Below are 23,109 nucleotides of genomic sequence, written 5' to 3' on the forward strand. Positions count from 1 at the left end.
TTGACTCTAGTTCTCTTTTTGTAGTGCTTGTATTTATAACTATTCTATGTAGTTCACATATGATGTAAGGGTTATCAGCCACACAAAAGAATCCGCTCGCATCTTTTTAATCGAATCTAGACACAACCTCCAACATCGCCAAGATTGCACAAAAAACAAAAATAAAATGAAATGAAAAAAGGGAGAACAATCCCAAAAAGACACGCCACGCCTATTCCAAGAAACAAAACGCAATTCGTAACGCATCACACAAATACAGCACGGGGCGATGTGGTCATTTCATAAACAAAATATAAAAAATGCTGTACACATGTCGCGCCGCAGAAATGCACAAGCTTCCACATCCCATCCCTCCTTCAGCGCCTACCAGTCTATTGTAGACGTGACTGGCTCTCACCGATATGCGCCCGCGTCATAGGCGGTATACTCCCCCTGATGGCCGTGCACATCAGCCGGTTCGTACCCGTTATATCGCGTGCGGGGCGCCCTACGCTGGCTGAGCGCGGCGGGAGCCGAGTCGTAGTAGTCGTGGGCGTCGCCCTGGTGGTACTGTTCTGCGGAGCGGGCGCCGTAGACGGGGGGCAGCGGGTGGCGTTCGTCGGGAAGGAGGTGGTTGTGGGGGTCAGGGCCGTCGTGGAAGGGGTCATCGTGGGTGGAGTTATCACGGGAGTGGGAGTAAAGCGGGTAGTGGTCCTCGTAGGGACCGGCGGCGGCGGTGGTGGACATGACGCTGCTGCCGCGGTTGTGCATTTTGTAGTCCGCGGTGGAGAGGGCCTGGTTGCTGGCCATGGGGTCGTAGGCGCCGAGGCGGGTCTGGCGATTGCGGGTGATTACGTCGAGGATGGCGGCTGCGATGTGGGCGACGATGGAGAGGATGATGAATGCGAAGAGGGCTTTGTAGGCGCGGCAGACGTTGATGCCGGTGGAGTTGCCCCAGTAGGTTGCGTTGCAGGTTGTGAGGATTGTGTGCGACATGCCGTAGCAGAGGAGGCCGAAGGAGAGGAGCCAGAGGAAGAGCATGATGGAGTTGAAGGTTAGGGAAACGCGGGGGGCGAGGCCGTAGCCGCAGTGGACGATTGTTGTGAGGACATAGTTGAGGAGGGATAGGATGGAGGTGATGAGGATCTGGGTGGGTTAGCATTTGAATTGGTGGCGTCTTTGAAGTAGATAGGGACTATACGTACCACCAGGAACGCCCAAGGGAGCTTGAAATTGTCGGAATGAAGGCGGTAGACGAATACCGCCAAGATAATAGCTACGATCAGGGAAGAGATGAAGCCGACAGTGCGGATGATATGGAAGGGGAGAGGGCGGTAGAGAGACGGTTGGACGGATTTCGATCGCATGACGACAGATGGGTAGACAGCCTGGGGCTATCAATGTGGAGATGTGATACTAAACCCAGATGGATGAGTGAGTACTGAGTAGAGATGGGAACGTTTTCGTGGGGGCTGGTTTGTGTTTATTCGCCTTGAGCCAGCAAGAGCGAGAGTCAGATGATTTGCTATGAGTAGGGAGGAAGGAAAGAAAAATAAAAAGAGAGACAGAAAGACAGAGAGAGGAAACACGTCTGATGCTGTCGCAATGCCGCGCCTCCTTCGGCTGATCTTGGCTCCACCACGGGTGTTGCTAAAGAAAGAACCCAGCCTAGCGCGGGCTCGTGTTGGTCTGTTGGAGTGTTTATCTGTCGATCCAGACGAGATGGATTGCAGTTGCCTGGTAACGGTGTCTTAAACTGGATAACGTGAGGAATGAGTGAATTCAGCAGACAAATTCCTATTGAAATAAGATGAGCAGAAGAGGTTCAATACCTCCAGAAATAAGAAGGATCAAGTCATTTATCTGAAATCCGTTCTAGACCTTCTCGTTCCAACTGTTGATTTTCTTGGATTGATTAATTGCATGCGTTGTGCTATGTTTATTACTAACCAGTGCATTGCACTCTGTCTGCTGACTCATCGTTCTTCCATTGCATTCTCATCACGAGGATAGTTCTAGTAGTTCCCTCCGATGGAGATAGTTACACATTGCTCATTTCGCTCATTTTTTAGATGTTCCCGCTCAACTAACATGTCATCCGTCCATAGTCAACCCATACAACTCACTCTTTTGGCTTGCATAGCTCTCACGAGGAGGTACACTCCCCATCACTGCAGAACAGCTCATCCGCACAGTCGTCATGGCTCGTACAAGAGGATCCTAGATGAAAACGTCAATTCAGCATCCACCTCAGAAATAGTATCAGGGACCACTGTCGACCTACCCTCGCAGTGATCCTCCCAGGAACACGTCTCCTCCGTATCCTCATCAGCAGAGCAGACGCCACTAACACAGGCCAGCTCATCTGAACAGTCATCGTGGGAAGAGCAAGAGTCACCTAGTCCGGGGTTAGTGTTCATCTCACATCCCCATGCATATGCAACGTACCCTCGCAGTGACCCTCCCACGAGCATGTCTGCGCTCCCTCGGCCGAACAGATGCCGCCAGTGCAGACAAGGTCGTCCGCGCAATCATTGCCGCTCGAGCATGCAGCGCCTGCAGTAGCTCCCGTCAGCTTATCAAATAAAGCAATATCTCGGATATGACCCACCTTGGCAATGGCCAGGCCAGGAACAACCGGTCGGGCCCGGCTTGGCTGTCGTGGTCATCGTAGCAGAGGTAGTCGTGGGGGGTGTGGAACTGCCGAGCCCCAGGTTCGAGGCCAGGGCGTTGACCAGCTTGTCACCCATCGACCGCAAGGTGCTGAAGTTGGTGATATAGTTCTTGTTCAAAGCGCTACTTGGCAGGACCGAGTTCTTGCCGGTGAACAGAATATCTGCGTCGCGGATGGTCAGAAATGGTGCAAAGCCATCGGCCTCCCATCCGGGCCCGGTACTTACAGGTGACATCGACAGCGGTGTGTCCCTTGTTTCCGCTCAGATTATCCTTGGGGAAACAGGTACGGGCCATCAACCATGAAGCCTCGCCGGTAACCTGCGGGCTGTCGCCGTTGGAATCCCCGAGGATACCGTAGTACATCTTGCCGTTGCTATGTGCAATGCGGTCAGTAGCGGTCATTTAGGGATTCAGTCGACGCCGAAGGCTCAAGATCCTACCAGATCACAGCAGCAATGTTGTTTCCCGAGAGGAGATTTCCATTTGCTGACAGGAACTTCTGCGGAATGACGATAAACGGCACCTCGTACGCCGCCAGAGCACCCCAGTTGGTCTGGTCTTGCCCATCAGGGTTTCCCTATTGATTCCACATCAGGAGAGAGATCCTTTCACTGTGCTCATTCTCAGCCTTACCACGCATTTATAGTTAATGCCGTCGCAGTCAACATCCATGTCCGCCACCCATGACAAGGCCGCTCCCTGATGATCTCGTTAGATTTCGCTCGAGAAACAGAGGGATGAACCTACCTCACTAAATGACAGCCAGTCACTGTGGATCGTGGACTTGGCTGCGTTCTTTTCAAGGCTCACAGGATACGTTGCCACACTCGGGACCTTGCTCGCCTTCGCAGCGGCAGTTTGAAGGCCAGCGACTGGGATCGAGGCAGCAGCTTCAAAGAATTTGGCCGGAGGGCCGCCGGTAGGGCTATCGTAATCGGGGCCATTGACCTGCTGGCCCAGCACAGATGCGCCGAAGGCCATCGAAAGGGCCAGGTTTCTAGTAAACTTCATCGCCATGATCATATAACAATAACGCTGATTAGAAGGTCTGCACGAAGAAAACTGTACTTGATCGTCAGAATCACAGTTTTCGTCAGGGAACCCCTCTATTTATGCTCCAATCAATACCCAGCTCTGGTATCAGCTCCTTAATAGCGGTTCCGTCTCCTTGAAATTAAACCAAAACTGCCAAGTCGCTAAGCGGTAATGTTGCACCGGCGGATCTGGTGATGAGCGTGGTTCCACGCGACAGTACCTTGCACTCGACTCTTCCTCGGTAAGATCTACTCGATATGAGGACTAGATCAAGTAGCATGCCATTCCTGCAGAACACGAGGGACCAAAACGGCTAGGTTGAATATTGTCATCGAGGTCTACGTCCCCGCACCCGGGAGGATCCCTAGCCGGATCTAGCGGGCCCGTCAACTCAGGAACCAGGCACAGGCACGGAGTAGAACGGTCTAGTTCTTGGTCCAGAATGGGTTGTCCTACGGATGGATGCTCCCCAAACCAAAGACATGAATGAGTTCCAAGCCACCGCAACCTTGAGAGAAAGGAAAGGTGGTGTCTGTCCCATTGATCACAAAATGAAGGACTACTGTTGCCTGATGCCTGGTAATTAAACTTGTCTTACAATTAGACTGCTTCGAGGACGACACGCTCTAGCGTCGATGTCCACAGGCTGGCTAGGCCTTGGACAAGCAAGTCATAATGGCTTGGGAGTATATTCCGGAGATTGGTGGCTTGCTTGTACGGTGTGTTCAGCCGAGGCTGACAAGGTTCGAGGATGACCATAGTATGACAGCATCTGAGCGGACAATCTTTCCGAGTCGAACCGTGCGGTTGAGCTTAGGGGATAATCAAAAAGCTTGAGTATTACCCAGTCGCTATCTGCTTGGCATTACTTTCCCAACACGCTAAGTGATGTATAGTGTAGGGTCTACTGGTATTCCATCCAGACCAACAATGTACAACCAAACGCGGTCTATTCATAACCCCTATATTTTAACAAAATTACGACAACGATGTATATAGTGCACGAAATCCAAAACACACACACACACACACAACCCTCAACCCGTCAAATAGACATCCCCTAAGCATAAACCCACTCCTCCAACTCCTTATACGCCTTCTCCAAATCCTCATTCACAATCACCTTATCAAACCCCCCCTGCCGCCCAAACTCCAACTCCTTCTTCGCCTGTGCCAACCGCTTCAACACACTATCTTCCGTCTCGGTGCCCCGCCCGCGCAGTCTCCTCTCCAGCTCCTCCTCACTCGGCGGCGCAATAAAGACGTAGCGCGCCCCGATCGACGAATTCCGCACCTGCTTCACACCCTCCATCTCAATGTCCAGCACAACGACCTTGCCCTTGGCGGTCTGCTCTTCGATGGTCATCTTGCTCGTTCCGTAGAAGTTGTCTCCGAATTGGGCACTATTTCAGATAAATCCTTGTCAGGATGACTCTCACAAAAACCAATCACCAAACGAAGAACAAGGTAAAGGAACTAACTTCTCCACAAACTTATCCTGCGCAATCAAATCCTGGAACTCGTCCTTCGTCACATAGTAATAGTTCACGCCGTGCTTCTCGCCCGGGCGAGGACTGCGCGTCGTGTGCGAGATCGACAGCGTATACGTATCGGGGTGTTTCTCGAAGAGCATGTTGAACAGCGTGCCCTTGCCGACCCCGCTGGGGCCGGAGATGATGATGGGGCGGCGGTCGGTGGGGGGAGTCATGATGGATGGGGGCTATCACACTGATGATTAATATAATCCTTTCCTTCACGCGATCAAGACGGTAGTCGTTTCTTCAAGTTTAATGGTAAACGTACAGTATATGCAGACGCAGACACAGATGCGGGGTGTTGTTTGGCGGTGCAAAACCAAGACGAGACAAAGATTGTTGGCCGAAAACAGCGGGGCCGGTTGGAGCGCCCGCCGGAGTTTAACACCACTCGGGCCGCTGTTGGTCTGGGCCTTAGGCTGGTAAACATTCCTTTAATCTTCACCCTCAAAATCCAGTATGAGGTTGGATGCGACTGGATTGCTAGTATCAGTCAAATGCTGCTGCTATTACATGCATAGGCTAGGAATAGAGATATGCATTAGCTATACAAGAATCAGTTTACTCTTCATCAATCAATCTGCTATATATCTCAATACAAATCTCATCAACGAGAAGATCGCAACATCAACCCATCAGATCACAATGCCCAATACACACATATACATACCTAGTTATCGCCTTCTCAACTCGCGCAACATCTCTTCCACATATAAAGGGGACCGCGAATAGGCGCGCAAAGTACAATCGGCTGATGCTGGATTGATCGTGGTGCCTTTTATCTTTATTTATTTTTTCCGCGGCCGAAAGACGATATATTACATAAGCAGGTACAAAATCCGTGTCATGTGACCGTATAGTTACGCTTTGTGGCATAGAAGATGTCGAGATGAGAAGATGCGAACAGTGGTATTAGCTTTTTGAAGTTGAGAAGGTTTTGGAATAAGACATTGTTATGTGTTAGAGAGAACTCAGCTCTGAATCTGTCCCTTGTGTATACTGAACACTAGACAGTGGAGTTGTGGACAGTAAGGAACGACGTTGTACTTTCAGGACTCAGAAGAGCTGCGACCAGCTCAGTGGTTTATTGCCTTGATAGCTGCAGTTCAATAATGAGACGGCTGTTGATAATCGCCAAAATAGATTGAAATAGAATAAACGTGCCTGGATCTAGCACTTGTCCGACAAAGCATGGCAGCCTGACTAAGGCGGAGAAGGAAGGAAAACGCGTCCCGCTGCTGGCTGGTCGCCTCCCCACCTCTTCCACTCCAGCTTCAAGCTTATATCCTCCTCGTCTTCCCTCCATTCCACCAGACTTCCACCAACTATTCAATCAACCAAAAGAGCATCCCCAACCAGGCTCAGCCAAGCGCGGAGAGCTCAAGCTCCACTCGCGACTCGACCCAATCCGACCCAACCCATATTCTCAACCCCATCATCACAATGTCCACCTACGAAGGTATGAACACCCTCTCCAACTCAGTCTCTACATCCCCCTCCCCCACCCCAAACCCAACCCGCTAACCCACCACTCCTATAAAAAAAGTCGAACACAGCACCCCCGACCTCTCCGCTCCCTCCCAATCCAGCCAACGCCGCCGCCGCCCCGACCTCTCCACCTTCTTCGCCAAGCTCTCCGAACTCAGCTCCGACGAAGCCCGCTCGCGCCCCCATGCCGTCCCCGTCCCCGGCGACATAAGCGCCGCCTTCTACTCCCTCGCCGACGCGCTCAACGTCATGCGCAGGGAGGGCGAAGGCGGAGGAATCCCAACTGGTAACGGCGTGCCCGACCTCGGGGCGGCATTTCACAGCGGTGGTGCCGCCGCTAGCGTCCATGGGGATGATCTGCTGGCGCAGATGATCCAGACGCTGCTTAGTGAGGCGGAGACGCCGCCGAAGGAGATTGAGGGGGTCAGTGAGGAGTTTTGTGATGGTATGTTTGCTTTCTTTCTTGTTCTCTGCGGAAAGTACATGGTGGCTTGCTACATGCGGGGTGGTGGCCTGTTACATGCGGCTGCATACTGACTGATCAATCCGTACAGTCCTCGACCGTGTCCCCAAAACCAGCCTCAAGCCCTCCCAATCGTGTCCCATCTGCAATAACCCCTTCCTGGAAGATCAGTACCCCCTCGTCGTGCGGCTACCCTGCCACCCGACCCATCTATTCGATCTAGAGTGCGTGCGGCCGTGGCTCCGCCTCCGCGGAACGTGTCCGCTTGACCGCAGGGACTTTGCAAAGGAGGAGAGGGAAAAGGCCGAAGCGCGCAAGAAGAAACCCGTTGAGGATGACGAGGAAGAGTGGGATGGAATGTATGGTTGAAGTATGATGATACCGGGTCGGTTGATTCCTATCTTTCACGCTACTTGCTATATTGGACTGTTTTGATGAGCGATGCGGGGACTGAAAACACGAGCGCCTTTGCAGGATGTGGTTTGTTGGTTGGTTTACAGTGATGACTGGATGATGATGATATCTTTTTTCTCTTATTATTCTTCTTTATTCATTCCGACATATCCTCTCGTGAAATGTTTTGTTCTGTTTTACACAATGTGACGCTTCTGTCCGTCTATCCGTCCATCCATCCATCCATGCATTCATGCAAGCATATGCTCTAAAAGCTGAACCTCCCCTCATCCTTTGGTCGAATAGCCAATTTCCCATCCTCGATCACAGCCTTGAACCCGCTCCTCTCCAGCAATCCTCCATCATCCTTAACCACCTCCCTCGCCTCCAAATCCTCAACCAGCTTCTGATTCTCGCGGTTCCCCTCCAGCAGGAACTTGAGACACATGACGGCGTGTTCCTTGATGTACGGGTTATGCGCGTCGAAGTTCGTGCACGACAGGATGGTCTCGACGCCGCCGTACCGCCGGATCTGATCTTGCACTTCAGGGCATTTCCACACCAGCGAGGACAGGACTAGCACGACCAGTTTCTTGAGGTTGCGCCACTCGAACTCGGATGGGTCTTCTGTGATGGGCGGGGACTCGGCTCGGGACCCAGCGCCTGCGTCGATGGGGTCCGGATCGCTGGGGTCGTAGGGCCGTTCCACGGCGACAGGTCCGGGCGTGGAGCCTGATTGTTGTTGTTGTTGTTGCTGCTGTTGTTGTTGTTGTTGCTGCTGCGGAGGCTCTCTAGGCGGACTGTGGCGGCCGAAGGATAGCGCGCTGAGCTGGCCCTTGGGGATGCTGGCCTCGAGTTCCTTGATGAGGGTTACGAGGTCGTAGACGATTTCCCACTTGAAGAGCAGGTTCTTCCAGTCGTTGTTTTCGGTCAGGACGGCGAAGAATTCGAGGAACTGGTAGACGCCTTCGTAGACGCGCTCCATGTCCCACAGGTTTAGCGGGAAGTCTTCGGGTAGGGCGCGTCCCGCGCGGATCTGGCCTTGTAGGTAGATTAACGCGCACGTCTCGGGGATGATGTTTCCGCGGAAGATGGTGAATATGTATCGCACGGTGAGGACGTCGACGCGTAGAAGCGGCGCGGGGGTTTTCGATGCGCTGGCTGGCGTGGAACCGGTGACTGAGGCGGGCGAGTACTTGGTGCGGAAGATGTGGGTGAGGATTTTGACCACGACGGCCTGCGCCGGTGAAATGATGTCCTTTGGTTGGCCGAAGTCGGAATACGCGTGGGACATGAGGCCGTTCTTAAGCACTGCGTCCATGATCTGAACCATCATCTTGAAGTAGAGCTCGTCGTCGGGGAGATCCCACGCGGCGATGAAGATCAGAAGCTCCCGGAGGAGATTCCGTCCTGTCTCCTGGGTCAGGAGAACATGACATCTGAGGGACTGCATGTTCCGTGATCCAGTCCGCTCGCCACCCTTGAGCCCAAAGCTGTCGACTATGCCCGCTTGGATGATCATCGGGAGAGCTTCGATCTCGGCCGGTCCCAGCACGAGAGGAATGTCGGTTAGTAGACCTCGCTGTTGATCGCCCGGGCGGCCTCTGTAGTCGTCATCGTCTTCATCGTCCTCTTCCTCTTCCTCCTCTATGCTGCCATCTGCAACGGCCTCCAGGCTGCGAGAATCCTCGTCGCCCACCGTCCCGGCATCTCCTGTATCGTAATCATGATCGCCATCACCGCCAATCTGCGAAGTCTCCTGCAATCTTGCCATGAGCTCATCCTTGGCCTCTTGAAGCGTCTCCGCGGCTGATTGCGCGGACCGGGGCATGCTAGTATCTTCCTCTATGATAGGAGCGTCGCCCGATGCGAGGGCACCGTATTCGCTGAGGTCGGGAAGATCGGCCCAGCAGATGCGCGGGAACCCCGCCGTGGAGCTGCGATCGATTGTAAGAATGGACTTCTTGCGCGGCGGTTCATCCTCGGGCAGTGCAGGTGGAAGGTCCTTGGCCCGGTCTTGAAGATCGGACCATCCGTCCACCTTAGCGCCCAGAATCGCGGTCAGAGCCGCCCGGATCTCCTTGACCTGCTCAGGATCCTTCCCCATCTCCTGTATGGCAGTCAGATCGCGTCCAAGAAGCTTCTCCATGTGATCTTTGATGTTCGCGAGTAATAGCATTGCCGCTTCTTCCTTGATCGTCGCGGGTTCCCTGGGGAAGTTGGAGATCGTCTCCAGTAGCAGATCCTCCGCAGTCTGATCGTAAAGCGCGCGAATCGGGGGGTTGACAATCCTTTCTCCAGTTTTCACAATAGGTGCCACGCCTTCGGGTTGACTGCTGACTTGATCGAGGGGCTCCCTGGGCTGGATGATATTCGAATCCCCGGTCGAATGATACCCGAACAGATCCAGCCAGAGGACCATCTTCCGTTGTTCATTGTGCATTATGAAGTTATGCAGGAACTGGAGACAGGTGATCAAAAGGCGCTTGTAAAGGTTGACCACCTTCTGCCAGCGTTCCTCGTTCCGTGCATTCGTCTCTCCGTCGAAGCCGCGCGCCGTCACTCTCACACATGTATCCACCAGCGCCAAAATCCTCTGGTCAAACCCTTTTTCCGCGGCCATGTTTTGCGCTTTTTTCGTGGTCGCGAGTAGATTGCGTGCGATCGTACAGAGGTCATTTAAGCGCTCGATGTCCTTGACAAGCGAAAAGTAGTTGTAGGCGATAAGGTTCGAGGACGAGTGATCGTAGTTCGCGGTCGGGGGACACTTCCAAGCAAAGGACTGCGATTCTAGCACGGGGATCGCTTTCGTCAATACGTCCGTGAAACCTTGCCAGATGTCTGGAGAGAGTCCCAAATTGTGTCTGTGGTCGGAAAACAGTGTCAGCTTTCGAGGATTCCGAGCGCGCAAAACAAAGGAACGAAGATTAGATCAATCCATACCGCACATCGCTTTCCTGATGAGTCTTATACAGGATCTGTTTCCCTGCCGACAGCATGTGCTCCAAACGCTTGTCGTCAATCATCCCGCGCGTCTCGTAGTGGCTCAAGGTTCCCGTCAGGATGACCTTTAGCATGAGCTCGGCAGGTGTACATTTTGGCTTCATCTCTGCTGCAGCCCGGTCCGCCATTGTGATCAATCTGGCGGGGTTTTCGAGTCAAACACTGCTGTTGACAAGATGGTTGCTCTAATCATGGTCCGCAGGGTTCGGCGGGGAAGAAAGAAAGGCAGACAATCATGGGAATTTTTCCGGTTCCGAGACTGTCCCGCCAATTTCCTCTTTAGGTAATACAACTAGAAACGATGAATGAATGACATTCATGGTTGATATCTCATTCACCAAGTAGAATCATCATTCCTACTGAGGAGTGGATTTCGGTATGATTAAAATGCTATCTATCAAGATGTCTTCGCTCTGGCCGGGGTTCTGAATGCATGGCGCAGGTTTTTCCAAAAACCAAGATCGTAGATGTTATCAATCTCGCCCATACCGCGTACTGAGATCCACCTCTGATCAATGGGCGCATTCCGATCGCTTGGTTGGGTGATCTCATTTGTATCTGGCGACAGAAGGCACCCTTGTTTCGGTGGCTCATCAGTAACCACAAGGACTTTATCACTGCTCACGGGCCAGGAATTTTCGGGCCTCTGGTAATCTCCCAGTAAAGGGGAGGAACCATAGACCTCGGCCTTGGAAGCTTTATAAACAAACCCATCGGTTACATCTTCCTTCCATTCCGACCATTTCGAGCTTTCGTTGGTAGTCATGCCCGCCCAAATGAGATACGTATGATACACGAGAAAAGCCATCGCGAGCGGAGCCGTCATGAGCATCAACATGGTCACCGACCCGACGCGGATATCGATGGCCACGACGCCAGCCCAAATATTGAAAAAGGTGACCCAACTCTGCCGGGTCATCCGAATGTGGGAACTTGGTGGTAGATGCTTGTCCAGCGTTTGCGTGAGGAGTGAGTGGCCCAGCCAGGACCCATACAGCAACATGACGCTGAGTGACAAGATCATTGACAGGAAGTAGCCGTAGTTGTTCAGCCCAACGCAGTTCATCAGCCAAACGCAGTGGTGGTCATGTCGGGAAACGCAGGCATTGCATATACTGCAGTGCTTACTTCGTGCCGGTTTCAGAATCTGGCATGTCTTACAGTAACGCCCGGGATGGAACAGAACTCTGTCATAGGGATACCGTTCCAGTTCCTCTCCGTGGTTCCTGGTGGTGATGTAGGATTTGGTGGCAATGCTGGCGTACAGAAACCCATAGGGCAAGCATACTAGAAAGAGTATGCAGAACCGATGCACGGGAGACACCCTTGACCATGCGGCCGGGATGAATATGCATTGGCCTATTATGAGAATGACAAGAAAGAAGATCTAGACAGGATGTCAGCAACTCGAATGCCCCGTTACTTTCAATTGTAGGACTAACAAGGACAAGAGGGTGGTTCTCATGCAGTATGTATCTGCCAGATCGACTGCAGCAATATTCAAGTCGACCACCAAAGAGAACTCTGTCAATAGAAGCTAGTCGCCGGGGAATGGATATGCATAAAACTCTATGCAAGAAGCCAATGGGAGTCTTTCTATAAATCAACACCGTCAGTCATGGCCGATCCTGAGTAACTATATGAGATCAGGAACCTCGCCATACCGAAATGCAGGAAGTCTCCCAAAAAGCGCAACAAAGACAAATCCAGAGATCCCCAAAATGACGAGGGCTATGGTTCTCACCACACCCATGCTGCTCGTGCTCTGACGCGTGGCCAGCTCAACCCCGCTTCAGTAATGAATAAAGTTGAAGTGGGTGAGCGTTGTTGTGTGATATCCAGCTTCTATAAAATCATTATATCGTTTGGCTTTATCAAGGACAGGTCGGAGGATTCCAGCTTCTTCACTTGCTCGCCTTTGCATCAACACATTGTCCACCTATCATTCTCCCCGGATTTGCGGGCGACGATCTCACCACGTGACCGGCCTTCCGATACAGCGGAACGCGACCAATTGAACCAACAGACAGCATAATCGCAATCCTTTATCGACACTACTCAACACCTAGATTTATCTCACCATATTCTCGAAGGAAGGAAGCGGTAGAACAGCGATATATTCTTCTAGTGACAATTCTATTGCGAACCATCTTCTCCAGGACCACCCGCAATTTAGATTCGGCATTCAGCACGTGATCGCGCGTCAGCAGCGTTTGGACACGAAGCTCTGAAATTGTCAATAAGTTTCCATTTTCTGTCGGTTTCGGAACGGATATGGTAGAAGGAGGAGAGGAAGGGCATGATGGCCTATTCAAGGGGACGCAATTCTGGTTATCTCACAACGTCCCTCAAAGAGCTCGGTTCAAAGAGTTGATCACGGTACAATCCCTCATGCCCCGACATTGCAGCATCGCGCTGACCAACGTGCAGAACAACGGTGGCATTCTCAGACTCTACGAAAAGGACGCAGATATCAGGCTGGTTGACCATTTAAGGAAGAACCTTCCTCCAGACACGTAGAGTCACACCCTGATTCTATTCTACATCTTCGCGCGCATAAGTGCTCACCAACCATTAGGCACTCTTATAAGTTCGTCGAGGACTCCGTCAAGCAGGGGAAAATGCAAGACTTGCGGAAATATGAAGCTGGCCCTTCTGCACCGCGACCCGTCGGGGCGACCAACATCCCAAGCAGGAGTCACAAACGAGCTTATACCATCGAGGACGATCAGATTCTCTGGGACTGGTTGCAGCCGTATGAAGAACAAAAGACTGCGCCTGTATCAGGCAACATGATCTACCAAGACCTGGCCGCAAGGGTAAGCACGTCCGCTCTTAACTTCAAGAAGCCGTACATTAAGTTCTTTTGTCACAGTACCCCCAGCACACATTCCAGTCATGGCGGGATCGGTATTTAAAGCGACTTCGAGGGAAAGACCGGCCAGGTGGTAAAACCTATCTGACGCCAGGCGCCCTCGCCTCAACTAACACCGAAGATCGGAGGCCGCCTGTTCGAGACAATTCGCAACAGGAGACACCCGCCAATCCAGAAGATAAGAAGCGGAAACGATCGCCTCAGGCTGATTCCGAGCATCGCAATGCAGCAACGTCGGGCAGCCCAAGCCACAAACGAAGACCAAAGCCTACAGCGAAAGCCCCAGAAGAGCGTATAACACGACCACAAGAAACGAAACCACAGACAAACGAACTACCTTCAACGCCGATTCCAAACAAAAGCAATGCAAACGCCGCCGCGCAAGCCCAGAATGCGCAAATCCCACCCCCACCCGTCGTCGATAACGATTTCGATCCCACCCTAATACAATTACCCTTTTTCCCAGGGAGCCCAGAGCCCGAAGAATCTCCCCCGCAGGATATCGACACCTGGATCGATGAGCGCCTGCGGACAGGGAAAGCGAAAGACGAAGATCAGATAGTTGAGGCGCTCCGCCGGGCTAGTATGGACCCTGTCCTGGCAGATCGAGTCTTGGAGAGCTTGGCTGCCGGGCGAGGCATCCCTGATAACATGCCCGGTGTGTGGACACCTGACGACGACAGAGACATGGAATCAGCGGATGGCCGAAGAGTCAATCGCGTCATACAAAAGCATGGCAATGAGGCATTTGACAATCGGTGGGAATACCTTAATATGGCTAGGGCCACTGGCCTAGAAGGGAACTAAACGAGGTAAGGATGCACATAGTCAACCATAATGATAATATCAAATACGACGACGAGGATGTACAGCAATAGGAGTATCAAAATCAAAATACATAAAAATAGCGTAGACACCCGGAAAGACCGACATTGCCAGCAGTCAGAAACGAAATAAAGAAATAAGATGACCTGATGATGATGAAAGATAAGAATATGGCCCCACGATCATTCAGGATGTAAGCCTCGATCCTCGAATGACTGGGCTCTGTTTTCTGTGGTTTTTCTGTACTTCCCTGTCGAGCAATGCCACGCAGCCATCATGGCTGAAACCCCATCATTGGGGTATATAATCTTACAGATCATATAACACGACCCATTAACCTAAACTCCGTCGATAACACCCTTCATGCGCTAAGACCTTCGGGCATGATGTTGTAAATGCAATGACTGCCTTGTCAATTAGAATGGATATGGAACTGGTCCTAGGTCGCTATAATAACCAACTCAGCGTAGACTCCGCAGGCGCACTAAGACTCATCTTTAAAAACACTGCCACTATGTTAGAACTATTCGCAATTCCAGGTCGCGAAAAGGAATCGACTTACAGGTGTGATTCATAGAATTGGAGCATCTGGTTGTAGGTTAGCATGGGACGTGGGATACCGCGGGGGTCGCAACTTGCCTTCCTCGGGCACCGATCATAACACATCTCGATGGACACCTTGGACTTCTTCCCGTTCTCCCAAAGTAAGAACGCGACTAGGCCGTCTGTTTCAGCGTCGCGAAGAATCGTTTCGACGCTCTTGACCTCTTTCTCCCAGTTTTTGGACTTGGGCATCCAGTTGGGTGTGTCGTTGTTTTCGGCGGGTTCGTCCTCGACGGCGCCCCGTGACTTTCTTTGTCGCTTAGGCTCTGGCTTCTCTTGCTTCTCTTGCTTCTCTTGCTTCACTGCCGCAGACTTCGGCGGCCGTCCTCCCATGGATTTTCGCTTCTTCGGCTCGGGTTTCTGGGGTCGGCCCCCCAGTTTGCGATAGTACTCGTCAACGGCATCTTTCGCGCCCTCCCTAAGACCCAGGGTGTTATTAGAGGTCGATTCCGGGGAACGTCAAACTAACAGGTTTTCCTCCGGTTCGTATGTTCGGTCGGCGGGGTCTTCGTAGTCTTTCCACTTGACTAGAAGTAGGAGAGCGCCCTAATGCAATAATTCCGATTAGCCAAAGCCGGGAACTTCATCCGCAGGAAACAAGCCGGAAAGCGCACGTTTTTCGCAAACTCATGTCCCTCAATCTTGTCCACGACGAACCTAGTCGCGTCAGCGCGGCCCTCGATCGCAAAGCGACTCGCGGCTCAGCTTACATGTCCTCCTCCTCCTCTCCGTCGCCGTCCTCATCATTCTCCTCCATTGCCACGTCGCGATCCTTGCTCTCCGCGGCGCTGTTGAAAGGGATCGAGTCGCCGGTGGACTCGCTGTCCGAAACGTCTTCCAACGGTGCTGTGTTCTTGGTTAACCGATATGGACTCATAGCACATCCGCACCAAACAAGCGATCACTTACGAGGCATTGTCCGGGAAGGAGAGACGAGGCTCAACAGCTTTGAAAACAACTTGGCGGATTAAAGCACAAAGCACACTATAAGCACAATTAAGATGGAAGTACTAGGACGAGCATTGGGGAGTAAGTGATGCGCTCGAAGTGACGAAACCAAAGGTTCCTGGATGCCGACCTCGCGCATGGCGCGTAGTTGGGAAAGGGCGCCATACCGCCTTGGGCAACCAGCTCACTAGCCCCAACTGGGAAATCTCCAGAATTTCTAAGTGTTGAACTCACCACCGCAAGCCCGGCTCCATCTACCGTCTTTTCATACCACCACGTCACCCTATTACTGCGTTTTCAGGGGTTGATTCCTCGGATTATTTTATTTTATTTCTGACAACTCTTTCAGATATAAAGTCAGAACCTCTGCCTCGTGGCAGCCCGTCAAGATGGCGATGCGTACGTTTTCAATGCCCCTCATCCGTGACCCCCTCGTGCTAACATTCTTGACCTCTCGCAGAGCTTGATCTATCGCAAGGTTAGACACATTTTATACTGATGACCTCCTTCGAATCTTGATTCTAATCCATAAAACAGCTTCTGTTATGAAAGATGAGCAGGGCCGGCCGTTCATTGTCGTTCGAGAGTACGTTGCGCTATCCTACTAGGGGTCACGGACGGTGGGGGATGGCTTTTGGCACAACATGTCACTGACGGATTTTTTTCTTCCCTCACTACAGCCAAGGAAAGAAGAAGAGACAACATGGCAACGACGCCATCAAATCACACATTGTCGCCGCTAAGACTGTTGCGAACATCGTGAAGAGTTCTCTGGTACGATCATGTGACGGCGAATCATGCGAATGGTGGCACAATGGCAGCATGCTAAGGAATATTATAGGGGCCCCGTGGTCTCGACAAGATCCTGATCTCCCCCGATGGAGATATCACGGTCACCAACGATGGTGCAACTATCCTGGGCCAGGTTCGACCCCACCAAAGAACACCGCAACGCCCTCCGGGACAACCGCTAATATGTCGGGTTTCAGATGGACATCACGAACAACGTTGCGAGGCTCCTGGTTGAGCTTTCGAAATCCCAAGATGAAGAGATCGGTGATGGAACAACCGGTGTCGTCGTCCTCGCTGCGTCCATGTTGGAGCAAGCCTCCGATCTTATCGATAAGGGAATCCATCCCATCCGAATTGCCGATGGCTTCGACCAGGCTTGTGAGATTGCCGTTGAGCAGCTTGATAAGATCAGCGACACCATCCCTTTCAGCAGGGATGACACCTCGAACCTGATGAAGGTCGCCAAGACCAGTCTGGGTAGCAAGATGTGCGTTGGTATCTATTTGCCGGGTTATCCATTCCGTGCGACTAACATGGGTACAGTGTTTCCAAGTCGCATGACCAGTTCGCCAAGATCGCCGTCGACGCCGTTCTCTCCGTCGCAGACCTCGAGCGCAAGGATGTCGATTTCGAGCTGATCAAGGTTGATGGGAAGGTCGGCGGTGCCCTGGAGGACTCGCTTCTCGTCAAGGGTGTGATCGTGGATAAGGATTTCTCGCACCCTCAGATGCCCAGTGAGATTTCGGACGCCAAGCTGGCCATCCTCACCTGTCCGTTTGAGCCCCCGAAGCCGAAGACCAAGCACAAGCTCGACATCACGTCGGTCGAAGAATACAAGCGACTGCAGGACTACGAGCGCGAAAAGTTCACCGAGATGATCCAGCACTTGAAGAACTCCGGTGCCAACCTGGCGATCTGCCAGTGGGGCTTTGACGACGAAGCCAACCATCTGCTGCTCCAGAACAAGCTTCCCGCTGTCCGTTGGGTCGGCGGTCCTGAGATCGAGCTGATTGCCATTGCGACAAACGGTCGCATTGTTCCTCGGTTCGAGGACTTGAGCGCGGACAAGCTGGGTGCCGCTGGTAAAGTGCGCGAGATGACCTTCGGCACCACCCGGGAGAAGATGCTCGTTATCGAAGAATGTGCCAACAGCCGTGCCGTGACGGTATTCGTACGAGGCAGCAACAAGATGGTCCGTCTATTCTCCACACTGGTATATACGGGATAACTAACCTTGTTTTAGATCATTGACGAAGCGAAACGGTCGCTGCACGACGCGCTCTGCGTCGTCCGTAACCTGGTCACGGACAACCGGGTTGTGTACGGTGGTGGCGCTGCGGAGATTGCTTGCTCCATTGCGGTGGAAGATGCCGCCGTCAAGGTGCGTGGGATGCCATCTCCAATTCCAGTTCTAGGCTAACGTAACTACAGAGCCCCGGCATTGAGCAGTATGCCATGCGCGCGTTTGCGGATGCCCTGGATTCCGTGCCCTTGGCTCTGGCCGAGAACTCCGGCCTGAGCCCGATCGAGACGCTTGCCTCGATCAAGTCGCGCCAGGTCAAGGAGAACAACTCCCGCCTGGGTGTTGACTGCATGCTCACCGGCTCCAATGGTATGTTACATATCGTGTAGTTTTTATTCTCCTATCGCTAACTGATGTTCCATCTACAGACATGAGAGAGCACTTCGCCATTGATCCCCTGATCGGCAAGCGCCAGCAGCTCCTGCTCGCAACCCAGCTGTGCCGCATGGTCCTGAAGGCAAGTTTCCTCCTAATCCAAGAGAAGCTCCATAGCTAACAAAAGACAGATCAACAACATCATCATCTCGGGTGACGATGATCAAGAGTTCTAGATTTCTTGATTCCAGTCTCATTCTTTCGACGGCGACGGTGGCGCGGCCCTGTTGTATGGTACATATAAACTTTTGCCATGGGTAATCATTTGGTCGGTGTCTACAAAATCATGGCGGGATACATAGAAAAGTCCGGTGCAATGAAAGAAATGACAACAATCGTCTTAATATCTATCTCATGAGAACGTAATAGCAGCCAGTGATGGTCATCATAGAAATATCTATAATTTGGAAACAACCCCATTCACAGAAACATACTATACCCATAAGATTCCAATAATAGGTAAACGTAAATCCAAACACGGCCACATCACACCTTACCCATGTATCTCATCCGGTCAATTCCCGATCCCAGCCCATATACACATATATCACCAGGCAGATTTCGCCCTCGACTACCTTACCAACTCAAGTCCATTATATGTAAATAGCCCCCACTCATCCATTTTCACCCCCACAATAAGATAAGATAGCCTATATATAGATATATAGTATATACCTCACCCACTAACCAGTAACCACCCTAACAGGATATAAAACACCCGAAAGACGCAGACTGTCGATCATTCCCGCAATGAACGATGGCGGAGTATTGGGGGAGTCGCCTGATTTAATGCAGTATGTACAGTATGTGCTTCACTTATTTTCCTTATGTGGACGACATTGTACTGTGCCGTGTCGTGTCATCCCATGAGACGAAGTTATTACATAGGGGTTTTAGACTGGTGGGTATTTGCTGTAGGCGCTGTGTAGACTGTAGAGTAAGACATCCTAATTCAATAATAGATACTACGGTAGAACAATCCTATCTATGACCCTGACTATGTCTGTAAATACGTCCTCCATCGTAAGAAGTACCTACTCAGAACCTCAGGCAGTACTCCGTACAGCAGAATAAATAAACAGTGTTGGTGGATAAACCGAAGAATACCCACTCATCAAGGAGGGTGAAATCCTCCGGCGGGGCGCCAGGCAGGGACTAGGTACAATAACTAACTGTCAGATGACGATGGGGCGAGCAAGGTGGTGGTGTGCAGGAACCAATGTGTTGGATCCATTCGATCCATTTCGAGACATGGAATCGGTCGGTCAGTTAGTTACTTACTTAGGTACTATTCACATCCGTGGTCCCGAGGTCCATGTCTTGATCCAGCTGGCATTTGTTCTGTCGATCGCTTCATGAGATAATAGTGTCTATATGGAGTACTTAGGTATATATAGTCGGATGGTTTCAGGCCGGGGAAGGTCCGGGTCGGGTCGAGATCCCGTGATGGTTGGATAATAGTTTAATATGGCTTCTTCCACGGAGTAGGCTCTGTTGGAGTGATGTTTATTGTATGTTGCTTATTTTTATTCTCATTTAATTATTTTTGAGGACGTGAAAACGTACGAAGTTGGGCCAAATCCTTCTGGATCAGGGGTAGATAGGTAGTTCACATGGAGAGAAACACCTCTTCCCGACCATCCATCCATTTTACTAAACCAGACGGATCAACCCGCCGATGGATGTCGCGACGCGTGGAAACGACATCCCAGTTCCGCGGGCTCGTGGCTGAGAGGGGAGAGGAGATTCAATCCACGGCAGATGTAGGAGTGGGACTAGGGTGAGTGACATGTGAATCGTGGGTTGATCGCGACTAACTAGTTAGTTGCATCTGTATTGTAGAATGATGGAGGGATCCACTATGTTGCGACGAACGCCGGTGGGGACAGAGGAGAGGAGAGGGGTCATCGGCCGCGGATGGAGGGAAGGATTCAGGGGGTGGATGAAGTTGACAGCTCAGCCGTGTATGTCGGGGATCTGATGATCGGGTTTGCGACGTGTGGATGGTAGATACTTGATTATTTTGTATGAATGCACAAAGTACATGCTGTCAGTGTGTGATGAAGGTGATTTATCACAAGGCATGCTAGAGAGGTTCAACGGATTTGATTTCCAGGTGGACAGCCTCCGATCCTCGGGTCTAGAAGCAGGAGACTTGGGCCTGAGAGGGGATCGAATCCGATGTTCAGATGACGTGAAAAAAAAAAGTAATAGTAAAGAGAACTATGACTGTCAACTAGTTGGTTATACTGGAGAAAGCGACCGAAATAGAAACGACCCATCAATAGAATCTAGACCACTATCCTTCTTATCTGCGTCATAATAGTTACCCTTTTGAAGGCGCTTGATATCACTAACTCGACCATAAAAAAGTACAGGTGATAGTATCCAACTGCACGTCAGCCTGGGCCTTCGCCCTCACGATCCATTCACCCGCAGGATGAAGGTCATGAATAAGCGCCTTCATCACATGGCCCGGCCCCATCATTGACGTGGCCCGAGTCTGTTCGCGATGCACTCCCCCCATCCCCGCGGGTGATGACAATTCTGGAGGCCCTCTTTATTAACCCCGTCGCTCGTGACAGCTCTGTTGTTTCTGTTTGTTGGGCGGGGGAAGCGGCTTGGGTAGTCATAGTTATCAGATGGGTGTCTTGTCTCCTTTCCGAGGTGCCATGACTCTACCAAGAGCTATACCGCTACTTTGATGGATCCCATCACACGACTGACTGACTGCGGTGAGGATGGAGGATGCCGGGGAAGGAAAGAACATCTGATGGGAGGCATATGCGGACGGGGTTTTGATTCTTTTTTTCCTTTTCATGGACTGGGATGGGGCTGTGTTTCGTATGGTATTGGTGATGGTAATTCCTAGTGTTTTCACCATGACGCTGGTATACTTATCTTGTCTTGACAGGCTGTGGATCTATACATAGGATAGCCTTGATGATCATCCTTACATCTTGAGTTGATCATTGGAATTCATCACCCGCAAAATGATGGACTGCAAAATTATAGACTGCGAGTAATCCAACCAAGAGGCCCCCAAGAGATCACTCTATGCGGCACGACCAACCAGCAGTACATAATTTTGCAGCATTAGACGTACGATTCATGACCCTTTCGAATACTCCGCCGACATAACCTACCCCGTAATCACGATCACCAGTCATAAGCTGTACCTGAACACCTACGAAGTGATAGACATAGACAGATGCCTACAAAAGTATCTATGTATAGAAAGCCGCATACTCCAGCACAATTGGCCCGTCCCACAGCACCAACACATCCAATCACCTCTCCAATCCCCATCCTCTCCCCCCAGCCAGATATGAAACACCGTCATCTCAGGAACAGAAATAAGGCCTCATCTTGGCAACACAGGGTCACATGGGGACAACAAACCACCAGGACGGGTTGACATGTCGTCGGGCATCTTGTTTGTCTCTCCTGCTGGGGTCAGACTCAGCTAAGTTATTCCGGTGGGGTTGTCTTTTGGTGAGAAAGAAGAAAATAATATTATCAATACCTAATAGTATAATATTATGTCAATTATATTATTATAATCAGGTCAGGTGCACTCCAAAGCCAATGAACGCGGATAACTGCAGATCGACAGGTGCCTTACAGCGGCTACCACTCTCAAACCAGCGCAACGGCGTGATGGATAACGGCCAAAGTTAAGAATGAAACAAAGCTGGGTATCAGTAGTCGATAAAAGGAAGTTAATATATAAGTAAAAAATAATATATGAACGCATAATAAGTAAATAAGTAAAGAACAAATATGGACATGATAAATAAAATCAATAAAGAAAAAAAGGAACCCCCAAGCCTAAAAAGGAGACGAAAAAAAAAAAGACAAGGATCCCCCAAACCATCACCTTCCAGAACACTAAAGAAAAATAAACCTTGAACACGTCCGATTTCATCCCCCAACCCTGACTGACAGAAAGGGCAAAGAAACCAACAACCATCCACATGACATCCCACCAAAACCGGGATCCTGCGCCGGAACGCGCGCTTTGCTCCGGTTCCTCGATAGGCATGTCAATACCTACTCCGGAAGAACAGTAATAGTACGGAGTGGGAGGTGAGGTATCGGGTGAAAATTCCGCATCATCAAATGACCACCGCTGTCACTGCCACGCCAGCACGTTCTACGACGTTGGGCGGCAATATGGATAGCTTGGGAGCTACCTTGTGGCGATGATATCCGCTGATGAGGGGAGGGGAGGGGAGGTAAGGGGTGGGTGAGTGACTTCTCGCGCTACATGTGTTGTATACAGTTACATATCTTAGATTGTGTACGGAGTACACACGCGCTTATGTGCACATTCTACAAATATGCGGTGCTGTGTTCTGTAGAACGAGAAAGATATAGACCATGGGACAATACAGATACATGATATTTAAGCACCCTGTTGACACTCAGACCCTGCTTTTGACTAGAAGCCAAGAAATTGGTAATAGGATGGGATGAAAATATAAACAAGCAAACATAAGTACCATATAATCTTTACTACGATCAACCGGACCTTAATAATCCATCCAAACTTGTTCCCTCCCCTTCCTCGAGAGACAGAGCAGAGAATAGACCAAAAGAAAGAATCCACCCCAGTAAGTTCCCACCCCTAGCGCCGATCACCAAGTGGGCCCCCCAGCAAAAAACTGAATCAACAAACCCCAGCCTAGACCCTGTGATCCCAGATACCTGGACACGCTGGCTGCAACAGCCTGCCCTGTCTTGTCACTAGCTATCTGCTGGTCGATCCAGGATCGCCTGAGACAGCGTGGATTAACTGGCTATGGCTACTTTC

General features: G+C 51.2%; 9 protein-coding genes across 9 annotated transcripts; 3 read left to right on the forward strand and 6 right to left on the reverse strand.

Annotated features, from left to right (window-relative positions):
* Nucleotides 1–10: 10 nt before the first annotated feature.
* Nucleotides 11–1,735, reverse strand: BDW47DRAFT_65843 (uncharacterized protein). Its single transcript, XM_024819547.1, has 2 exons — nt 1,185–1,735; nt 11–1,125 (listed from the first exon to the last, which is right to left on the reverse strand). Exons 1-2 carry the CDS (start codon nt 1,344–1,346, stop codon nt 394–396), a joined length of 894 nt encoding a protein of 297 aa, XP_024675258.1. The 5' UTR covers nt 1,347–1,735; the 3' UTR covers nt 11–393.
* A 3-nt stretch (nt 1,736–1,738) lies between these two features.
* Nucleotides 1,739–4,166, reverse strand: BDW47DRAFT_99775 (glycoside hydrolase family 75 protein). Its single transcript, XM_024820934.1, has 8 exons — nt 3,403–4,166; nt 3,289–3,354; nt 3,096–3,232; nt 2,880–3,028; nt 2,591–2,815; nt 2,428–2,535; nt 2,264–2,377; nt 1,739–2,199 (listed from the first exon to the last, which is right to left on the reverse strand). Exons 1-8 carry the CDS (start codon nt 3,676–3,678, stop codon nt 2,126–2,128), a joined length of 1,149 nt encoding a protein of 382 aa, XP_024675259.1. The 5' UTR covers nt 3,679–4,166; the 3' UTR covers nt 1,739–2,125.
* Nucleotides 4,167–4,637: 471 nt separating this feature from the next.
* On the reverse strand, nt 4,638–5,975 carry BDW47DRAFT_99779 (guanylate kinase). Its single transcript, XM_024820935.1, has 4 exons — nt 5,896–5,975; nt 5,494–5,770; nt 5,172–5,410; nt 4,638–5,093 (listed from the first exon to the last, which is right to left on the reverse strand). Exons 2-4 carry the CDS (start codon nt 5,653–5,655, stop codon nt 4,751–4,753), a joined length of 744 nt encoding a protein of 247 aa, XP_024675260.1. The 5' UTR covers nt 5,656–5,770; nt 5,896–5,975; the 3' UTR covers nt 4,638–4,750.
* A 540-nt stretch (nt 5,976–6,515) lies between these two features.
* Nucleotides 6,516–7,691, forward strand: BDW47DRAFT_65861 (uncharacterized protein). Its single transcript, XM_024819548.1, has 3 exons — nt 6,516–6,684; nt 6,772–7,158; nt 7,268–7,691. The coding sequence occupies exons 1-3, from the start codon at nt 6,669–6,671 to the stop codon at nt 7,543–7,545; spliced, it is 681 nt and encodes a 226-aa protein (XP_024675261.1). The 5' UTR covers nt 6,516–6,668; the 3' UTR covers nt 7,546–7,691.
* BDW47DRAFT_133664 (essential cytoplasmic protein Ctr86) lies at nt 7,692–12,325 on the reverse strand (the record flags this gene model as incomplete). The annotated part of the gene is made up of 5 exons (XM_024817891.1): nt 7,692–10,433; nt 10,513–10,681; nt 11,029–11,959; nt 12,015–12,168; nt 12,237–12,325. 5 exons carry the CDS (start codon nt 12,323–12,325, stop codon nt 7,838–7,840), a joined length of 3,939 nt encoding a protein of 1,312 aa, XP_024675262.1. The 3' UTR covers nt 7,692–7,837.
* Nucleotides 12,326–12,621: 296 nt separating this feature from the next.
* On the forward strand, nt 12,622–14,280 carry BDW47DRAFT_99783 (putative transcription factor Rap1). The gene is made up of 4 exons (XM_024820936.1): nt 12,622–12,951; nt 13,003–13,088; nt 13,151–13,391; nt 13,448–14,280. The coding sequence occupies exons 1-4, from the start codon at nt 12,847–12,849 to the stop codon at nt 14,252–14,254; spliced, it is 1,239 nt and encodes a 412-aa protein (XP_024675263.1). The 5' UTR covers nt 12,622–12,846; the 3' UTR covers nt 14,255–14,280.
* On the reverse strand, nt 14,275–15,925 carry BDW47DRAFT_99784 (chromo domain-containing protein). The gene is made up of 7 exons (XM_024820937.1): nt 15,785–15,925; nt 15,586–15,721; nt 15,490–15,532; nt 15,345–15,421; nt 14,912–15,293; nt 14,835–14,860; nt 14,275–14,778 (listed from the first exon to the last, which is right to left on the reverse strand). The coding sequence occupies exons 1-7, from the start codon at nt 15,789–15,791 to the stop codon at nt 14,757–14,759; spliced, it is 693 nt and encodes a 230-aa protein (XP_024675264.1). The 5' UTR covers nt 15,792–15,925; the 3' UTR covers nt 14,275–14,756.
* A 125-nt stretch (nt 15,926–16,050) lies between these two features.
* Nucleotides 16,051–18,641, forward strand: BDW47DRAFT_99787 (chaperonin-containing T-complex subunit CCT5). The gene is made up of 11 exons (XM_024820938.1): nt 16,051–16,222; nt 16,284–16,301; nt 16,361–16,409; nt 16,504–16,597; nt 16,665–16,748; nt 16,813–17,102; nt 17,159–17,807; nt 17,859–17,996; nt 18,047–18,227; nt 18,287–18,375; nt 18,425–18,641. The coding sequence occupies exons 1-11, from the start codon at nt 16,213–16,215 to the stop codon at nt 18,467–18,469; spliced, it is 1,647 nt and encodes a 548-aa protein (XP_024675265.1). The 5' UTR covers nt 16,051–16,212; the 3' UTR covers nt 18,470–18,641.
* Nucleotides 18,642–22,037: 3,396 nt separating this feature from the next.
* BDW47DRAFT_65919 (uncharacterized protein) lies at nt 22,038–22,508 on the reverse strand. Its single transcript, XM_024819550.1, has one exon. It carries the CDS (start codon nt 22,336–22,338, stop codon nt 22,096–22,098), a length of 243 nt encoding a protein of 80 aa, XP_024675266.1. The 5' UTR covers nt 22,339–22,508; the 3' UTR covers nt 22,038–22,095.
* Nucleotides 22,509–23,109: the final 601 nt, after the last annotated feature.

This window comes from Aspergillus candidus (genome assembly GCF_002847045.1).
Source record: "Aspergillus candidus strain CBS 102.13 unplaced genomic scaffold BDW47scaffold_5, whole genome shotgun sequence".
NCBI lineage: Eukaryota > Fungi > Ascomycota > Eurotiomycetes > Eurotiales > Aspergillaceae > Aspergillus > Aspergillus candidus.

Bases quoted from the DNA above. Each gene is read 5' to 3' on its own strand.
- BDW47DRAFT_65843 (XM_024819547.1), bottom strand. From the start codon at position 1,346: ATGCGATCGAAATCCGTCCAACCGTCTCTCTACCGCCCTCTCCCCTTC. The intron at 1,126-1,184 runs GTACGTATAGTC...TAACCCACCCAG, and splicing joins TCCCTTGGGCGTTCCTGGTG to ATCCTCATCACCTCCATCCT.
- BDW47DRAFT_99775 (XM_024820934.1), bottom strand. From the start codon at position 3,678: ATGATCATGGCGATGAAGTTTACTAGAAACCTGGCCCTTTCGATGGCC. The intron at 2,816-2,879 runs GTAAGTACCGGG...TCCGCGACGCAG, and splicing joins CACCGCTGTCGATGTCACCT to ATATTCTGTTCACCGGCAAG. The intron at 2,378-2,427 runs GTACGTTGCATA...ACCCCGGACTAG, and splicing joins GTGGGAGGGTCACTGCGAGG to GTGACTCTTGCTCTTCCCAC.
- BDW47DRAFT_99779 (XM_024820935.1), bottom strand. From the start codon at position 5,655: ATGTTTACCAGCCTAAGGCCCAGACCAACAGCGGCCCGAGTGGTGTTA. The intron at 5,411-5,493 runs GTACGTTTACCA...TCAGTGTGATAG, and splicing joins TGTCTGCGTCTGCATATACT to CCCCCATCCATCATGACTCC. The intron at 5,094-5,171 runs GTTAGTTCCTTT...TATCTGAAATAG, and splicing joins CAGGATAAGTTTGTGGAGAA to TGCCCAATTCGGAGACAACT.
- BDW47DRAFT_65861 (XM_024819548.1), top strand. The intron at 7,159-7,267 runs GTATGTTTGCTT...CAATCCGTACAG, and splicing joins CAGTGAGGAGTTTTGTGATG to TCCTCGACCGTGTCCCCAAA.
- BDW47DRAFT_99783 (XM_024820936.1), top strand. From the start codon at position 12,847: ATGGTAGAAGGAGGAGAGGAAGGGCATGATGGCCTATTCAAGGGGACG. The intron at 13,089-13,150 runs GTAGAGTCACAC...ACCAACCATTAG, and splicing joins AAGAACCTTCCTCCAGACAC to GCACTCTTATAAGTTCGTCG. The intron at 13,392-13,447 runs GTAAGCACGTCC...CTTTTGTCACAG, and splicing joins ACCAAGACCTGGCCGCAAGG to TACCCCCAGCACACATTCCA.
- BDW47DRAFT_99784 (XM_024820937.1), bottom strand. The intron at 15,422-15,489 runs GTGCGCTTTCCG...TTATTGCATTAG, and splicing joins GACATGAGTTTGCGAAAAAC to GGCGCTCTCCTACTTCTAGT. The intron at 14,861-14,911 runs GCAAGTTGCGAC...ACCTACAACCAG, and splicing joins ATGATCGGTGCCCGAGGAAG to ATGCTCCAATTCTATGAATC.
- BDW47DRAFT_99787 (XM_024820938.1), top strand. The intron at 17,103-17,158 runs GTGCGTTGGTAT...ACATGGGTACAG, and splicing joins ACCAGTCTGGGTAGCAAGAT to TGTTTCCAAGTCGCATGACC. The intron at 17,808-17,858 runs GTCCGTCTATTC...ACCTTGTTTTAG, and splicing joins TACGAGGCAGCAACAAGATG to ATCATTGACGAAGCGAAACG.
- BDW47DRAFT_65919 (XM_024819550.1), bottom strand. From the start codon at position 22,338: ATGCCTATCGAGGAACCGGAGCAAAGCGCGCGTTCCGGCGCAGGATCC.